Below are 19207 nucleotides of genomic sequence, written 5' to 3' on the forward strand. Positions count from 1 at the left end.
TACACACCACACGCACACACGCTTCAAGAACAGACACATTCACATTGTCAATCTGTCCTCAAAACAGACAGCCTCAAGAAGCCGCGGTGTTCAGGAGCCGGATTTCTCAGATGGAAATTGGAACAGTCTGCATTGAGGGATTTCTGACATTTCTCTGCTATACTCTACACCACTGATAACATCACAATATAAGCCAATATTATCTCTGTGGAAGATGAAGATGTCAACTGGTATTATACTGCTATAAAAACAATATTTTCTAGTTATGAATTCAGAATATCAATCAGAGTTTAAGACAATATTTTCAAGTCATAAAATCTGAATATATTTATTTCATAGCTTCAGCAGAAGACATTATTCTTATGCTATCAAATTGGATTATAAACCAACATTTATGACTGCAGCTAATACATCAGAACAGGCCGATATTTGTGAAAACAATTCACAGTTTCTTTGTACCCTAACCTGTTTCACAAGTAAGACATGTTCCTGGATCAACATTCCAATCAGCCAATCCGACTTAAGAGATACATTTAAAATTTTTGTTCAGTTTAGGCTTACGGTTAGGTTTATACACTTCTACATGAGTGTTATCCAACTATTATTGCCCTCTGATTTTAGGAATTATTTACAATTATGGTTCGTTTAGCTAGAGAAGCATTAAGTTTTTCCACTTTCGAAGTCTGCCATGTAAATAGCATATGTGCAATATACTACTGACTCTTAAAAGAAATGGGAGATAAGACTTTATTTTATAAGGTTTATTGAACGTTATGCTCAAAAAACACCCATAACTCATTAGTAGAATAAGCACAACCCTATTAGACCATACGCCGGGGTGCAGAACGTATTTTTCTATACATAAAATAGCAAAAGTGGATTCAGACGCCCTTAATGCTTTTGTACCATGTGCTTTAGACTTTGCGTTTAGATCAGGTTTGGGCAAACTCGGTCCTGGAGGGCCGGTGTACTGCACAGTTTAGTTCCAACTCTAATCACACACACCTGCTTATAGATTTGTAGTGATCTTGAAGACACTGATTAGCATGTTCAGGTGTGTTTGATTAGTGTTGCAGCTAAACTATGTAGGACACCAGCCCTCCAGGACCAAGTTTGCCCACCCCTGGTTTAGATCGTTAAAAATAGAACCCAAAGACTTCAACCTGAGTTATACAGATAAAACACAACACAATAGTTACTGGCAAATAATCACAACATGTGTCTCAATAAGCTGAATATTCTGTTGTCAAAAAATAAAAAATAAATAAAAATGTTGACTCTTAAATCAGAATACTGATACAATTGTTAAGAGATAAAAGAGTATAAACCAATATTTGCTAGCTATGAAAACAATAATATTTTCTAGCTAATTCAAATCTGAATTTAAATGATAACATATTTTATTTTTGTTTGCGAAAAAACTTAACCCTTACAACCAAATAATATATCAGAATATTCTCCAGTTAATTATAAAAATAACAAATCAAACTTATTTCTAGCCTTTTTTTAATTATATATATTTTTTAATATATATATATATATATATATATATATATATATATATATATATATATATATATATATATATATACACATACATATAATTACATATAATTAGAATTACATTTTTTTAAAAACAACTGGAACTGTACACGATAAAACAAGAAATTGGTCCAGTTTTTTTTACCTACAAAAAAAAAAAAAAAACAAGTCTGAACATTAGCTCTTGTTTTTATTTGCATAATAATCTGAATATAAATATAATAATATAAACTATATATAAACTATATATAAACTTTTTATAAACTATAGTTTATAACTATAACATGAAGCAAAATTTCTAGCCATGAAATCTGAATATAGCCCAATATTTTTTAGTTTTATAATCTAAATATAAGCAAATAATTCAGAATATGAACCAGTTTATATCATAATGTATTCACTTTTTTTATTTTCCTTCAGCTTAGTCCCTTTATTCATAAGGGGTCGCCACAGTGGAATGAACTGCCAGCTTATCCAGCATATGTTTTACACAGTGGATGCTCTTTCAGCTGCATTCTAGTACTGGAAAACTTCCATACACTCTCATTCACACACATACACTACAGCCAATTTAGTTTATTCAATCCATTTATAGCGCATGTCTTTGGACTGTGGGGGAAACAGGAGCACCCAGAGGAAACCCAAGCCAACATGCAAAATTCCACACAGAAATGCCAACTGACCCAGCCAGGACTTGTACCAGCGATTTTCTTGCTGTGAGTAGACAGTGCTAACCGCTGAGCCACCATGTGGCCCACTAACCTAATGTATTCAAGCAAAAATATAAACAAAACTTTGTATTCTATACTAGAAAACAAGAACAAATCCCAATTATTTTACAGCCCTAAAAAAAACTCTAATTCAGATTTAATTAAAATCTAATCAGTATATAACAAACTATTTTACAACTTTAAAACAGCAGCTAACCTGGTATCTTCAAGCTGTAAAATCAAAATGTTATCCAAGGATGCATCAACATGTCAACCATAAAAAAACGAGAAAACGGCAGTGAAATGCTGTAATTTCAGCTGAATATTTTTCAGCCTTGGCCACGAATTGACTTCTTGTTGCATCACTAATTCAGTCTCTTTCCATCATCTCTTACTTCCACCGAGGCTTCAATTTAAGCAAATATTGAATTGAAATGTATCGTCTGCATCTCATACGTGTCTGACAGGAATCACTCGGTCTGAGTCCCAAAAAAATACGGGCGAATGTACCTCCAGGAAAGATGCCTCTTGTTCCACTTATTCTGAGGAGCCAGAGCTCGCTTTCGTCTGCCTGCTGACAGATCCGGTTCTGACATATCTGGCAACGAGCAGCGAGGGGTCTTCATTAAGCCCAGGGTTGCTTGGTCTGCAGGGAAACACATACATGCATAAAAACAGACTCGGATGCATGTGCAGAATGCAGAGAGGATGATGCTTTTCTCTCTCTGTAAATAATTCAAAGGATATAAGACTGAAAAAAATTGGAATTAGTTAGAATGATAGATATTGGCTTATAATTAACAAACTCGGATAACATATATCAATAATCAATGTTTATTGGTAACAAATAATAAGGATAAAAATCAATGATTTATATCTATAAAACAAGAATGAACCAGAATATTCCCCAGCTCTGACATCAGTATACGCAGTATTTTCTAAGTGTAATGTCAAGTTTTAGCTGATGATTTCTAGCTATAAAAATGTAAAGAATAAATACAAATGTAGCCTTTTTTTGCAGAATCTAAATTATTTATTAACTACGTATAAAACAAAAATAGTTTCTAGCCAGGGACAACAATATTGTGTGAATTTGTGTGATTGAGAATTGAATGAATCAGTTTTATTTCCAGTGTATGTTTAATGCTGTTCTGTTTAACTGATGTACTTGGAACATGTGTCACAGTTCGCCTTGCTTTCTAATAGCCAAGGTGCATATTGGGATTTATGTAACACATCTCATATGGGCCCTAAAACAATCATTTTAAAGTCATAAATACTGAATATAATATTTTTGCATTGTGTCAATTCCTCATATGCACTAAATCACAGACTGATTAGGATACAGTTTCACTATAATTAAAGAGCCCATATTATGGGTTTTTGAAAATTCCCCTCCATGTAGTGTGTAACACAGCTCTAAGTGAAGTGAAGTATCCAGCTAAGGCTTAAATCTGTAAGAATACAGTGTTTAAAACTGTTGATTCATCTATAAAAGAGTCGAATCATAGTGCTTCAAACGAGTCGCCTTGATACCGACTCATTAGGTGTTTCGCCATGACGTACGAACGAAACAAAGTTTTTCACGTGCACGCGCAAACCCGGGAGATTTCAAACCTGAGGCCCCGCCCTCTGACGCAGTAACCCAGACACACACACACACACACCCACAAACACACGCACACCCACAAACACACGCACACAAACATGCCGGTCGATTGAAGTCACACTGCAGATGGATATATTGAGTCTCTACCCAAAGATGAAACATCAGCATTATAACCAAGCAGTTGGAAACTTCTGGAAGCTACATGCTACAAAGAATACTTCATCTGAGTTTGTTAAAGGAAGGATCAGTAAAGAGTAACTGATGGACGTCAGGATGGGTTTCTTCCTACATTTCTCAAGTGTAAGTACGTGCGGTTAAAGTTGTTGCCTCGTTTACTCTAGCTTGCAAATGTATTTAGTTGTGATTTGTTACTTGTAACCGCGTGTACTGTATCAGGTTAACTGGATATATTATCTTATCGCGTGCAAAGTCACGTTAAAAACGCGACGCGTGCTGTTTGTTTATGGAGCTCCGTGCTAGAGTTCTGCTCCCGCGATTTATTCGGAAATGTATTCCCGCGCCGCAGAAATCTGGCGCGGGGAGAGAGAGAGAGAGAGAGAGAGAGAGAGAGAGAGAGAGAGAGCGAACGAACGAACGAACGAGCTTTGTGTACTTTGTGCTGTGTGTGTGTTTTTATACTGACAGCTTGGCTGTCTGGACTGTATACTGGGTGATATTTGGTTGTGTTCTCCGCTCTAGCGGGAACGGGCGCGGCGGGCAGAAAACGGAGCGGGTTCTCAGGCTAAAACCTGGCGGGTGCGGGCTGAAGCGGGAGCGTTGTCATCCGGAGGTGTGTGTGTGTTTTTGTGTGTGTGTGGTATGGCGAGTACACGACTGTCTCCTTCGTTCGGTTATCCGTGGCACTATCCACTCGCCATAGTGTGGCAGCTAAAGTCCACGCCTACACTATCGAGCGTGTATGAACTGTGATTACTTTTTAAATTGCTGATTAGCTATTGGCCATTTCCCTCTCTGACTGAAGGCAGTCGACCAATCGCGACAGACTGTCATCGGTCCAATCAGCGCAGATTAGCTCCGCGCTAAGGAGGGGTTTGGGAACAAATGAATCACTGGACGATTCATACAGGAGTCGCTGGGATAATTAGATAAAAATAAATGCAGATTATAAGACCATGAAAGTGTTTTTTGACCTTGCATGCATATTAGACTGTTGTTGGAGACCCTTACAACCAAGATATGACCTTATTTCATGTATAATATGGGCTCTTTAAACATTTTCATTTGTTTTTTATGGGGTGAAATCTGGTCAAATCTGTTCAAAATAACTTAGTTTATAACTGCACAACTACATTCTGTATTTTGTCTTTGTGTTTTATCATCTTCCTTATTTTTAGACTGTCAGTTAATATTTTAATTGTTGAACTGTATATATTGTACAATTTTAAATCATTATAGTGTATATATATATATATATATATATATATATATATATATATATATATATATATATATATATATATATATACACTGTTTTTATTATTTTTGTAGATATATTTGGAGTATATTTTTCTGATTTGGTTTTTCTGTTTGTTGTTTCTGTGGTACTTTTTAGATTTTTATTTGTTTTGCACTTGTATACCTTCACTGTGGATGGACTTTTTGGCACTGTAAACAAACACCACTTTGCACATGCTTTGCGAGTAAGCTATCATTTGCCCAATTATTTTGGTGTGATCTTTTATTTTTTGTTGAGCAGAGTACAAATTTTGCTTTGGAGTTTAAAGAAAGATGTTTTTTTTTTTTTTAATGAGAATACAATCGACTTCAAAATTTGGTATATTCTAATTTGGTCATTTTATATATGGATTTTCTTTTATCATAAGTGTAAATGGGCAGTGAACAAAACCTAATTTTACTGACTTTATAATAGAAACAGGTCATTATCTATGTACGATAAAAGAAACAAAAAAAATACCAAAGCAAAAAGAACTGTTAATTATCATAAAGCCTTACATCTTGTCTTTGAATAGTTTTTTTTTCTTTTTATATTGTATTTTGATGTCAATATACTATAATGTTATTGTCTGTGTATGTTCTGTGTTCAAAAATGGCAATAAATAATAATAGTAATAAAAAGCATAGGCTATAATTTTTTGATCCGTCAAAAACTTTCCCCCTAAAGACGAGCTGGTGGCCTCGTTTTTATCATAATATATATGTTTTACAGTGATCTTGGGTTTCTTGAAATAAAATGTATTATTATTATTATTATTATTATTATTATTTATGATTATTAATCGGTCAGTCTACTTGTATCCATCAACAATTCAAGGATACCATGGGCCAGAGATTTAAAGTTAAACCTAATCAAAAAATTCAAATGAAAATTCTGTTATTAAAACAAAATAATTTAATTTACTGTTATTAAAATAAAGTTTCATAGATGTGAAGTTTCATAGATGTGACCCTAAACGAGTCCACCTCATACTTCAGTTTCTCATCAAATCTTTCAAACAATCAAATGCTCTACAATATCCGACATGTCCCGCCCCCTTCAAAATGCTTCTTGTTTGGTTTTCATGTGATGTGCTTGAGCACAATTGCTGTCAGTGCAGAGCAATGAAAAAACTAAACATTATTGATGTTTTTGTTTTTAAGTGGAGGGGCTATGCCCTGCCCTGACTTTATGTTTCACTTGAGATTTTGTCAAACATCAAATAAAAATTGCACATTTCAAAGCACTTATCGGGACCTCTAATTACTCATCCTCAACCTCCAGAATCTTTTATTTTTGGATCACAAACTATGACATTTTAGATAACATCTGAGAGCTCTCTCATTCTACACAGACAGTAATGGTCCCTATGTCTCAGAGGTTTGGAACAACATATAGACAGAATTTTCATTTATGGGGTGAACTATCCTTTCAATATAAAAGCATGACACCATACAAACCTAACACTCCTGTTTCCTCCAGGCCTCCGAACCTCTGCATGGCTTTGATGGCCTTCGTCAGAGCCTCTTTAGTTTGTAGCTGTCCATTTACAGGATCAGAGGGTGGAAGATACCCAAACTTACTCAGCCAGTCCTGTGGGAGAAATCAGATGTCATTTTTTGACATCTACCAGGCAGCAGGCACAGTATAGCAAAAGCTTCCATGCTGTGCATTTTCATTCGTCCCTCAGCAATTTGTTTTGCATTTGTATTATATATAGTTCCCCCAATAATCAAAACTATCCACTGACATTTTTAAAGCTTTTAGTAGCAAAAGAGTAGACGTCACAAGTAGAATATTAAATAGTTACTTGATCATAGGAATGTTAAATGACTAACAGTAACACCTTCTAAACTCATTATTGCCACAGTCATATCACTCTGCAGCCCAAGACTGGTTACTCACTGAAGCTAAGCAGGGCTGAGCTTGGTCAGTACCTGGATGGGAGACTACATGGGAAAGCTAGGTTGCTGTTGGAAATGTGTTCAGCAGAGGGGTGCTCAATCTGCGGTCTGTTTGAGTCATAATGCCCCAGTATAGTGAAGGGGACAATATAAGCAAGAGTCAGTAAGAGCTGTTTAGTGGTCATAAAAAAAATCCATTGCACTTCTTGTAAAGAGTAGAGGAGTAACCCCAGTGTCCAGGTCAAATTCTCTCCATCGGCCTTTACCCAACATGCCCCCCAATCATCTCCATCCACTGAATTGGCTCTATCACTGTCTCTCCACTCCACCTATAGCTGGTGTGTGGTGAGTGCACTGGCACCATTGTTCTGTGGCTGCCGTCACATCATCTGTGGATGCTGCACACTGGTGGTGGAATGGGGAGACCCCATGATTGTAAAGCACTTTGGGTGTATGTCCATGATAAATGTGCTATATAAATACAAATTACTTACTAAACTACAAAAAAAAAAAAAAAAAAAACTTAAAATTTGTGGATTTTGAACTGAAATACTGAATGAATTATTCATACAACATGAATGTGACAAGATAAGAAACACTTGTGCACACTGTTTCTTATATTTTAAAATACCAAAATTAGTTCAAAATAGTTTCATACTGGTTTCAAAAATATCCCCCATTGTATTCAAGACATACTGTAGTTATGGCTATCTATAATGACAACTGTGATCTGTATGAGAATGTACAGGGTAAATTGCCTAAAATTGTTAAAATCTATTAATAAAAGAATCTTTACCCTTCAAAGGCTCATAGCCAAAACGGTTCTCTCTTTATCTCCTGTTGTATATTCAATAAATGAAGTGCAGACCAGTTTTATTATTTGTAATTTGACAAAATCTGGTCACAGCCTCAAACCTAACTGGAAGAATGCGCTGATTTATATTAGATTAAAATATTAAACTTGCTAATAGAAATTCATCACAAAATATTATAATTAAGCAGACTTTTCTAATGATTTGCTCTGAGCAGATGCTGCACTTTTTCCTCATGTCCTTAGATGAACTCACCTCTTACCAAAAAACCTGACAGATTATTAAAAAACAGAACAGGCACTAGTCTAATTAAAATGCTTCACACTTTTTCAAATGTATTTTCCTTTGTCCGCAATGTCACTTTCCATCCTGCCAGTATTTCATGAATCTTTTTTAACTGAAGCGCACAGTACGATTCATAACAATCTTTTACTTGTCAGACTGTAAGAACACCACGTCTGCTATATTGTAAGTCATGCCACATTGCAGGATCTCAGATGGCATTAAAGCCAGCCTCTTTGACACTCGGGTCTTGTTAAAAACAGACATATGCAGGACGAAGGCTCATCCACAATGTCCCGTCTTGACAATAAAAATGGATGAAAAAGATTGGTTGGAGCAAGTGATGGTTTGTTGTTGTGACACTATTTGAATTCTATGTCAAATTCTATGCTCTGACTTGTTTAATGTTTGATGATTCGTTTTACATTGCAGGACTTGCAAATCTGCTGACACTGCAATTCAATTTAATGACAATGAAATACAATTACATTTGATTGCAATGGCCATTAATTGCCGGTTGAAGAAAAAATAATCAAACTGTTTATCAAAGGATGTAGGATTTTTCAAAATGCATCACAAACGGCAAAATATCAGCCTAAATACTGTAGTACAGTGTGGATCTGGCTGAACCCAAACCAGATTGTTATCTCATTTGTGGCATATCTAATGACTTCTGTGATGTATTATGGAATTAGTTTGATGTCTGAAACAAAAATATACATAAATAATATTAATACAAAAATTAGATGGGCAGAGACACAGTGCGATTTCTCGTTTGATTGTATATGATTTTTTCCCATTAAAGAAAGTTGTTTGGAAATAATTATTGCTAGGATTGTTGTGGCTTGTACCTTATGAGAGGCACTTACAGTAAAAGCTCCCAAATTTACAAACTTTTTAGACATTTTAAAGATGATCAGGAGCTCGTAAGCCGCTCAGCTCATAAATTCCTCTCACATGACATGAGCTATGATCAAACAAGCATTAACGATTTCTATACGGCTTCTCTCGATGGGATAAAATAAAAATAAAAAACGGGTACAAGCTTGTACGACAGTAAGAGAGTGAGAAAAAGAGGGGCTCTGAAAGCAATGTTTTGGTGAAGAATTACATGAGATTGCTTTGGAAATCCCCAGATCATGAAATTGTATAATCACTATGTCCGAACGATTATTGTGGTGTACACTGATAAAACTATTCATTGGATTTACATTTTTTTTTAAGGTAAGTGATTGTAAATAATTTATGAGCTGAATTAAAAAAATAATACAGTACTCAGTTTAATCTGTTTAAATTCAGCCACAAGCCCTAAAAAAATGTAGTAAATCAAAGATTTAAGAATACACAAGACAAGCCACTCATATAGTTTTGAACAGGGAAAAGTGTAACGGTCAATATGGCGAATAAAGTAGCCAATCATTAATCACTATAGACTGATGTTTCTCTGGGCAAGAAGCTCGTACCAGATGTGTGCTTTCGGGACAATTTTTGTTTTTCAGCAAACACATTGAATCTCAGCAAATACTTGCTTCACAGACATAAGAAATATGTCCACACAAAGTCTGAAATCTCTGCTTTTAAATGAAGCAAGTGCACTTGAAAACAACTGTGTGAAACAAACGTGAGGTAGAGTCCATCATATCAAAGGCACATAACAAAACAGCAACTACTCAAATCCCTCACAAACTTGTAAACAAAGAGAAGCTGTCATTTCTGGAGGAGATTCACCATCAAGACCAATCAGTGAATTTCTTCTCAAGAGCAGCGTGTTCAGATGAAGCATTTTTAAGAGAATAAAAAAAGTTTAACATTGCTATAAATGAGGTTGGTGTCATGATCTTGTTCCTTTCGAGTGTGTATGCACATTAGTTTGGGCAACCTGAAAATTGCAGATTTTGTTTGATTGTAACGTTTAAAATAAAAACTTATGAGACAGTTGTTGTTTAATTTTACCGGAGATTCCAAAAATGTAATGTAATCGTTTGCTTGGCAAACAGTTTTGAAGAATTTGATGTTTGAGAGGTATTTCAAAGATGGCCGCTGAGTGAAATGACTTGCCTTAAAGGGACTTTGAGTAAATCCAATGATTTTTTTTTCTGTGTGTATGAGCACACAATCTTCCAACTAGCAGATTTGGCAGCATATATGCCTGCCTTTACGTTGCATTCAGAAACGATCAGAAATAGACTGGTATATTTTTGGTTTGTATATCGGTAATAACCAAATCCAACCAACCGTCCAACATATAAAGTAAGTATAGTTATATATACTTTTTAAAAAATATATGAAAAAAATATATTAAAGTAAAAGTGAACCAAGCTAATAACCTAAAAATCTGTAACCTTTAGGTCACAGGTGCCAAACTCATTTCCTGGAGAGTTTGAAACCCTTGCATTAGGTCAACTACATTTGTGATCAAATAAAATTCCAGAAAATCATTTAGTTATGCAATTATACAATGTTTTAATGATGAAATAATATTTAAGGTACACTATAATAATATTTTAATGAATGTATATAAATGTACAATTGAATTATTAGCCCTCCTGTGAACTTTCAAACAAATTCTCAAATGATGTTTGACAGAGCAAAGAATTTTTCACAGTATTTCCTATAATATAATTTTTTTTCTAGAGAAAGCCTTATTTGTTTTATTTTTCATAAATATGCTATTTGAAGGCTTAACTAGGTTAATTATATTAAATGAAGTTTATTTATAAACTAATTTTGAGAGGATCACGTGCTTATAATAGACCACAGCCGGTCCCACATTAGCTAATCACGATCTAACAATTCCCCACAGCAAGAACACCACCGGCTCTGGTCCTCGCCAGACCGGTTGGTGTTTCTGTGCGGAGTCTGCATGTTCTCCGCGTGTTGGGTCCCCCAATTTCCTCTCACCGTCCAAAGATATGCATCATATGTAAACCAACTAAGCCAAATGAACACCATGAACTGGCTCCCAGCATCAGTATTTTTCCTTCTCAAAGTAGTTCACTGTAGCCATATCAGCGAGAGATTTTTATAGATCTACCTGTGCTCAATCTCTCCTCTCGCCCTACGGGAAAGCTTGAGGATCCCTTAAGCTTAGGGCTCTCTCCTTGGGACAGCATGCCAAACAAGCATATTATATATCATCAGCTTAGTGTGACGTCTTGAGCTAATTTTAATTATGCTAACTTAAGATGGTTTGTTCTGTAGACAATCAGAAAAAAATATTGCTTTAAGGGGCAAATAATATTGATCTTAATACTGCTTTTATTCTAGCCAAAAAAACAAAAAAAAAAACAAATAGGACTTTCTCCAGAAAAAAAAAAAAAAAAAAAAAAAAAAAAAAAAAAAAATATATATATATATATATATATATATATATATATATATATATATATATATATATATATATATATATATATATAGGAAATACTCTGAAAAATGTCTTACTCTGATAAACATAATTTGAGAAATATTTGGAAAAAAAATTCACAGGCGGGCTAATAATTTTGACTTCAACTATACATGTCTAATAAACAGCTCCATGATCCTGACTACAATCTCCTTCTTCAACCAGCCCCACACATTAATCCACACCACACCTTTTGGTCTCGCCTCTGCAGCTCATCTGCTTGACACTGATGACGACTGCGATTGCGCTGAGTGACTATTAACAAGCATCGATTTAGGCTGAAAATTCAGACACACTCAAGCCTGTCTTTTTTCCTCCCTGTCGTGCGTTAAGCCAGACTACGTTGAATTTTAATGCTCAGATCAATAACAGAGAATCTCTTCACAATTCAGCCGAATCCATTAGTAAAGTTGTTTTTGTGCAAACACAGCGATCTCAGCCATGCATTGAGATGAAGCAGCTTTGCGCTTACCTATGGATTTAATACTTTCATAAGGCATTGTGCTAAAACACAACGGCTGTGTGATACGGTTCATTAAAATGTATGATCTCTAAAAAGGCTTGTCGCTTGATTAATCACATTCATCGTCTAGAAAAACACCATCAAGGCTACATTAATTATAAGGGAAAAAAGAGGGTGATTAAAAATGTCAACTTGAGGTGTTTAGAATGACGTCAACTTTTAAAGTGCTAGTAAAAAAAAAAAAGAGGACATGCTGTCAGCATACCCACTACTGTTTTTCTCCTTTATTTCGCTTGCAATTAATTAATTACTTGTATTTTTAATGGTCCAAAGTAATTATTGATTATATAAATATATGAATTATCACATAAATATTTCATCCCAATGTTGGTCACACTTTATTTTGTTGGTCCCCCTATCTAGTCTGCAGACCAAAGTTAATTTACCAGTTCGTATCTGCTGACTTTCATATCTGTAGATTGTTAAACATCACAGCCACAATGGAAAACTGGCGCTTTTTTTTTGTTCTTACATCAAATACTTGCAGGGCATAACACTAAGTTTTTTGATCACCACTGTGACTAGTAGTTTTATTTACTAGCCACTCACCATTTTCACTAGCCACAATTTTGTTGTTGGAAAATATATTTTATATACATCATTTTGACTTTGGCATGTTAAAATCACAAGATTTAGATTTTGTTCACATGACTCCTTATTCATTTAACTTAGTGTGTTGTTTTGGTGTGTTTATAGTGCTGCATAGATAATTTGTATATTTCATATAGTGTAATAAGATTTGAATTATATATTTAAAAAAATATTTCAACTATGAAAGGATGATCGGTTAACATTTGCCCATTAATAATCTGATCAAAGAATGTTTAAAGTGAAACCGGCAACTGGTGCTGTTACAGACATGTTTTAAAAGGACAGTGGGTGTGCGAACATCACTTTTTGTCTAGTCTATTTCAAAGAGAAAAGATTGCACCACTTGCATTTCCAAGCATGGTTGATTTGACTAGTTAAACAGGAGTGCAAGATTTTTAAATACTGTCTGTTTAATGCCTGCTAAACATTTACTGACTAGTATGGTGTCTACCCATGTTTCTTAGATTTTCACTTCATTTTCATGGGTTCAAACAGACGAGCAGATGAATTTACCTTGAAATAAAAAAAACTGTCTCTTGAAAATTAACTTGCATCAAAAATGCATCAAAAAGTTAGCAGAGTACTCTTCAAAATACATGTACGAAGACAAGTTAGGAGTAAGTAACTTTGTTCTCGCTATTAACAAACCATTAATGATGACTTTTAGCTCAATAAACTCCTAATTTGCTTATTAATGGAGTGTCAGAGACTGTAAAAGCTCTGCTGTCTCCCACAAAGCAGCAGCTCATTTGCATTTAAAGAGACACACACAAAACATGTTTTTGATCATGCCAAAATATGGACAACTTTGAAATATGAGGTATTTTGTGCTGAAATTTTTCAGACAGCAGATTTATTTATTCTACATCTTATATAAAGAGCCACCAACTGAATTGGTGGAGTGTTTCTGGAGTGTCGGATTACTGTAAAAGCTCTGCCCTAGAAAGCAGCAGCACATTTGCATTTAAAGGGACACATAATCTTTTTGTTGATCACACCTAAATAGAGACAAATTTGAGATATAGAGGTATTTTGAGCTGAAAACTTGGAGACAATAGATTCAATTTTACCTTACATAGGTAACATTTTGAGTATTAGTAGACTGTCTGCTTAATATCTGTTGTTACTGCTCCTACACAAACATTTAAGTATAAGAAACTTTGCACCAACACCAACCCTAACACCAACCTAACAATCTACTTTTAATTTAATTAATGAATAAATGCATTTTAATGAATAAATCACACTATTCGCACATAAGTAGACACGTGAATATTTTGAGTTTATTTCATTTTGCGAGTCAAATTCACTTCACAAAAGATGCAGATTTGCATCATGGGCGGGGCTTCTGTCTGCCAAATGACTAGCTTCGTTGCTAAATGGCAGATTTACTTTTTTTTTTAACCTCTTTTGGAAAGAGATACCAACGAACTAAATCTAATGTAAAGCCTGGTCCTTTCTGGCACTTTTTTCTGACCTTTTTGCTTCATGAGATTTTCTTGTTTTGTTGTTTCTGGAGTGTCAGAGTAGACCAAGTAGGTATAACTGCAGCCCGGAGACCTCCAAGTGGAAGGGACTGCACCGCAAGTAGGTTGGGTGACCTCCAAGTGGGAGGGACTTAAACCGCAAGTAGGTTGGATTTAAGTGGTGTAGGTGGAGTAGACGTTAATAAAACACAACAGGTTACTGTGAGGTTGGGTTTAGGATTGGGTTTAGGTGTACACGTTAATAACAACAACACAACAGGTTACTGTGAGGTTGGGTTTAGTGTTAGGGTTAGGTCTACACATTCATAAAGCACAATATTGAACTCTAAATACGACTAAATAAATTAAATAAATAAAAACTTCAGGTTTGCACAGCCCACTTGGAGCTTAAAGGCCCACCTACTTGGAGCTAGCTCTGACCTCTGTTTATACCCTTTTCCAGTAGACTGTAAAAGCTCCGTACTCTTCTAGTTAGCAGCACCTCATTTGCATTTAAGGAGACACACGCATTTTTATAGGGGCACATTTGAGATATGGGTTATTTTGAGCTGAAACTTCACAAACATCAAACTTATTTTGCATTTTATGAAATGAGCCACCAACTGACTAAAACAAATGTGAGACTATTAACAAGCTACTGTTATCCGTGGGTTGATAAATGATGGCACTAACTGAACCCACTCCGTTTGCCTCCTCACTGCTGCTGATCCTGCCATCATTTGTATGTTTACACCCTGTCCAGCTGTGCAAAATTCTGTAGAGGAGGCTTCCTCTCTTTATGTGAGCTCTTTTCCTGCAGGTGGAAATATTGATGCATGATGCGCCACTGTGCATATACTCAATACCTCATATCAGCTAATGCAAACACACACTTATCACACACTGAAGTAACAGCACAGATTACACGCATTCACCAGTCCCTCGCTGTTACCAGCAGTGCAGAAATCCAAAAACTCAGAAGTGCCTATTCGTCCTGAGGAAATATAAGACAACATGCTGAGCGATCATTAGGAGATTGTCCTAATATTGCTGTCTAGTGCTTATCTTAATGCTAAAATTACAAGATAGTAGAGGAGACTGGGGTAATGATGGTTTTATTTACTTTCTTCCACACAATCAGCTTCAATTATTTATGCCAGCTGTGCCAATACCAACAATTAGAGTTGCAAAAAAAGAAAAAAAGTAAAATATGTGTAAAATAGGTATACTCTGAACTAAAAATAAATAAATACACAATAAATAGACTAAATATAGAATAAATATATATATATATAGCAAATACTAAATTGGATTTGCTTATTTAAATTTAAAAAGAAAATGTACACATACAATTATTCTTTAACATTAATTTTTTTTTAAATAAAATTAAATAACATTAAATGGAAACAATAAATTATACTCTGTTATATTACTCATATTAACATAATATTCATTCTAATTTCTCCAATCATTTTTATATGTATGTGGCATTCTCCAGTGCTAACTTTAAAAAGCAATGCAGCTTTTAGCGCTTGTTCTAGCAAGACCTAATGTCACGTCACTCATCACAATCAGTTCCAACCAATAGTCACAAGTAGGGCTGGGCAAAAAAATTGGTATCGATATGTATTGGTGGAACACTATTGTCAACATTTGATTTGATATAAGGTTTCAGTATGAAGCCCTATAGTTTTATTAAAATGCTCCTGCATGCCTTGAAAGCAATGCCTATAAGCTTAGGGTGTCAGTTTGTCTTTTCTAAAAGAGGCGCGCAACTTGCATGACACACACAAAAAAGGATGTAAGGATGTCGCCGGAGTGGCTTTTTGGTTTCTTTTCTTGTGCATCCCAGCCACTAGCTCCCCATTTAAAAGTGTTTTTAGCATTGGGGGTAATTCACAATTTGTAATGTTGCAGTATGTATTTGAATAATGATGGCTGGTTCCTTTACGTAAAAACTCAGATATCATAATTTGTTTTGTTTACAGTGTTTACTGTATTATTATTATCGACACCTTACAGATGTTGATCTACCTTTACCATTGCACACACTTTGTAACATTTTATTTATCAAGTTTCAGAGTCTCTTTAACACTTATGTTTATTTTATTCTAAAGAGATTAGATATTTTGTTTAAATATATTTGTTTTTGACTATTAAAATATTTGTCTTAGTAATTTTGGTAAATTAAAACAAAGTGGTTAAATAAAAAAAATCCTAATATTTCTAAATGTATTGTTAAACAATATTTAATTATAATTCAATGATAATTTGTTTTGCAATATCGCCCAGCCCTAGCCACAAGACACAAGGAATATATAAGCTGTCTATTCATTTCATTAATTTGGCTGCAGATATTGATGCAGACGTTCACCCACCAACCTTCCACCACCAGGTTGGCCCTGTTCAGCGGGGTAGGTTCCACCCCCGCCTTCATCTCGGCAGTTATAGCTAGTCTAAAGGCTTCCTATTCAAGCTACGAATAAGGCCTTTGCCAAAGAAATCCTATGTTTTTTTAATTATACTTTTGTCAAATAATACTCATCATATAAATGCAATTCACTATCATATGTATCTCTCTGTTCTTTCTGGTAGAACAGTTAAATCTCCACCAAATCTCAATTTTTCATAATGAAGCCTAATTTGATTTGAGCCTAAATACATTTACATATGAAATAACAATATTTTATTCACAAAATAAAAAATGCATTAAAAAAATTACATAATATTATTCATTCATTCATTTTCTTTTGGCTTAGTCCCTTATTTATCAGGGGGCGTCAGAGCCGAATGAACCGCCAACTCAGTCATTCATTTCCTCTTCGCTTTAGTCCCTTTATTAATCTGGGGTTGCCACAGCAGAATGAACCACTAACTTATCCAGCTGATGTTTTATGCAACCCAGTGCTGGAAAACACCCATACACATTCTAACATTCACATACAGAATCTCACATTATGGGCAATTTTGTTCATGCAATAAAAACCGAAGAACTCAGAGGAAACTCATGCGAACACAGGGACAACCTGCAAACTCCAACACAAAAATGCCAACTGGCTCAGCCAGCACTCAAACCAGCAACCTTCTTGCTGTGAGGCGACAGTGCTAACCACTGAGCCACTGTGTCGTCTACATAATAATAGCTTGCTTATAATGAATCGAATAATAATAAACAATTTATCACCATTTCCTGTGTCTGAAGTATGACTTAATTAAACATTAACTGTATCCACAACACTTCAAGGTAATAATGTCATTGCTTTAATATTTATTAATATAACTGAAGGTTTATTTTTATGTTCATAATTCATATACCTCTTATTCATTAGCTGTCAAAGATGATGTGTTTTCAAAGCAAGTGTCATAGTGAAACCAACATTATCATTATCTGAAATGAGCTCACTAGTTTTTACTAACAACATTGCGGGCTTAAAAACAGACACCTTAATGTCTTCAATATCTTCACCTATATACATTATTACAATTATGTTCATCATATTCAGTCTTTCAGTTTTGCAACTGAATCCTAGCTGTACTGATAAAGGCCACATACTGCACACAATCCCACTAAATCCAGTTGTCGGTTCACCTTTCGGTGCTTAATCCTGTTTGTACACACACAGTTCAGTAATTAACCACAATGACAAATGCATTCTGCAACTGCATAAACTCAAGGCAAGTCATTTTTTTTCTTTTTTTTCAGTTTCTATAGCACTTTATACAATGCAAAAGACGTCAAAGCAGCTTTAAAAAAACTGAAAGAGGCAATAACTGATTTACAGAATTATGATTTTGATGCTTAATATAATTCTGAATTATGATGCTTAGTTGAAACACCATTCACATTTACTATGGAAACATATTCACTGGATAGATTCCAGCATGTGCAAATTAGTGTAAAGGGTACATTTTTGGCAAATTTGTGGGTAGAGGTGATTCATACGGATCACAACCCATTGTTTGGAACACATGTGGCCTGTGAATTAATAATTTTCTTTTTTTACTGGTAGATTAATCTTAAGTTTGTAACGATCACAGAGAGATTGCCTTTCGCGTCATTAAAATCACATGTATGTAAGCATTTAGTCTTTCCAGTAGAATATAATGATAATGAAAGAAGTTGTGGTATGTGGTGGGTTTCATCAAAGGGGATTTCTATCTCTTGTTTAGCCTGCATAAATGCATTCAGTGTAAGCCGCACAATTAATCATTAAAACACCCACGCAACATAAATGCTAAATGATGAATATTGGCATATGTTTATAAATCCTTTGAATTGCTGCATTCAAATCTGTTTTTGAAAAACACATCATCTTCTTTTAAATCACCGTCATATGCCATCAAAAATATGCCACTGAATAATTCTTCAAATATTATACATCTAGCAATAAAACATGAAGTTTTATGAGTGAATAACTAAATCATTTATTGAAAATGAGTCTAAAAATAACGGGAATTAATTGGCATGTATATGTAATGTAACTTCTATTCAACAAAATGCATTAAAGAGAAAATCCAAATAGAGTAATACCAATTTGTGTTGCCAGATCTTTCTAGGAAAATCAGCAAATAAGAACAAAACCACAATATACTTAAGTCTAGTTATCTTAAAAATAATTAAGCCGCATACCAAACTATCACAACCTGCAGATGCCACATTATTAGCTAAATTAATTGGATTGCTTAAGCCCAAACATGCTTAATAAGCATAGTTCATAATAAGTGAAGTTGGCATCTCTTCTAAAGTGTGCTCTGCAAGGCAGCTTTCCTTAAACCAAACAAAACGCAATGCCTCTTGACAGTGCTTTGTTGAAAATCGATGACCATACAGTGAAGATCAAAATTAAAGTTGTCAGAGAATAGATCCAGGATCCATAATGCAATTTGCAAACATCCTCTAACCTCTAAA

The 19207-nt window shown here is 34.7% G+C and overlaps 1 protein-coding gene across 2 annotated transcripts in view; it reads right to left on the reverse strand.

The window, feature by feature from the left end:
* mmp17a (matrix metallopeptidase 17a) overlaps positions 1-19207 on the reverse strand; it is a 227214-nt gene that overhangs the window by 70004 nt on the left and 138003 nt on the right. For both annotated transcript variants that reach the window (XM_073935110.1, XM_693509.11), the window contains 2 exons: positions 6778-6910; positions 2763-2898 (listed from right to left, as the gene is read on the reverse strand). In XM_073935110.1, the coding sequence (XP_073791211.1) occupies positions 2763-2898; positions 6778-6817 (176 nt within the window). In that variant the 5' untranslated portion in view covers positions 6818-6910. The remainder of the gene's footprint in view (positions 1-2762; positions 2899-6777; positions 6911-19207) is intronic.

This window comes from Danio rerio, chromosome 21 (assembly GCF_049306965.1).
Source record: "Danio rerio strain Tuebingen ecotype United States chromosome 21, GRCz12tu, whole genome shotgun sequence".
NCBI classification, from domain to species: domain Eukaryota; kingdom Metazoa; phylum Chordata; class Actinopteri; order Cypriniformes; family Danionidae; genus Danio; species Danio rerio.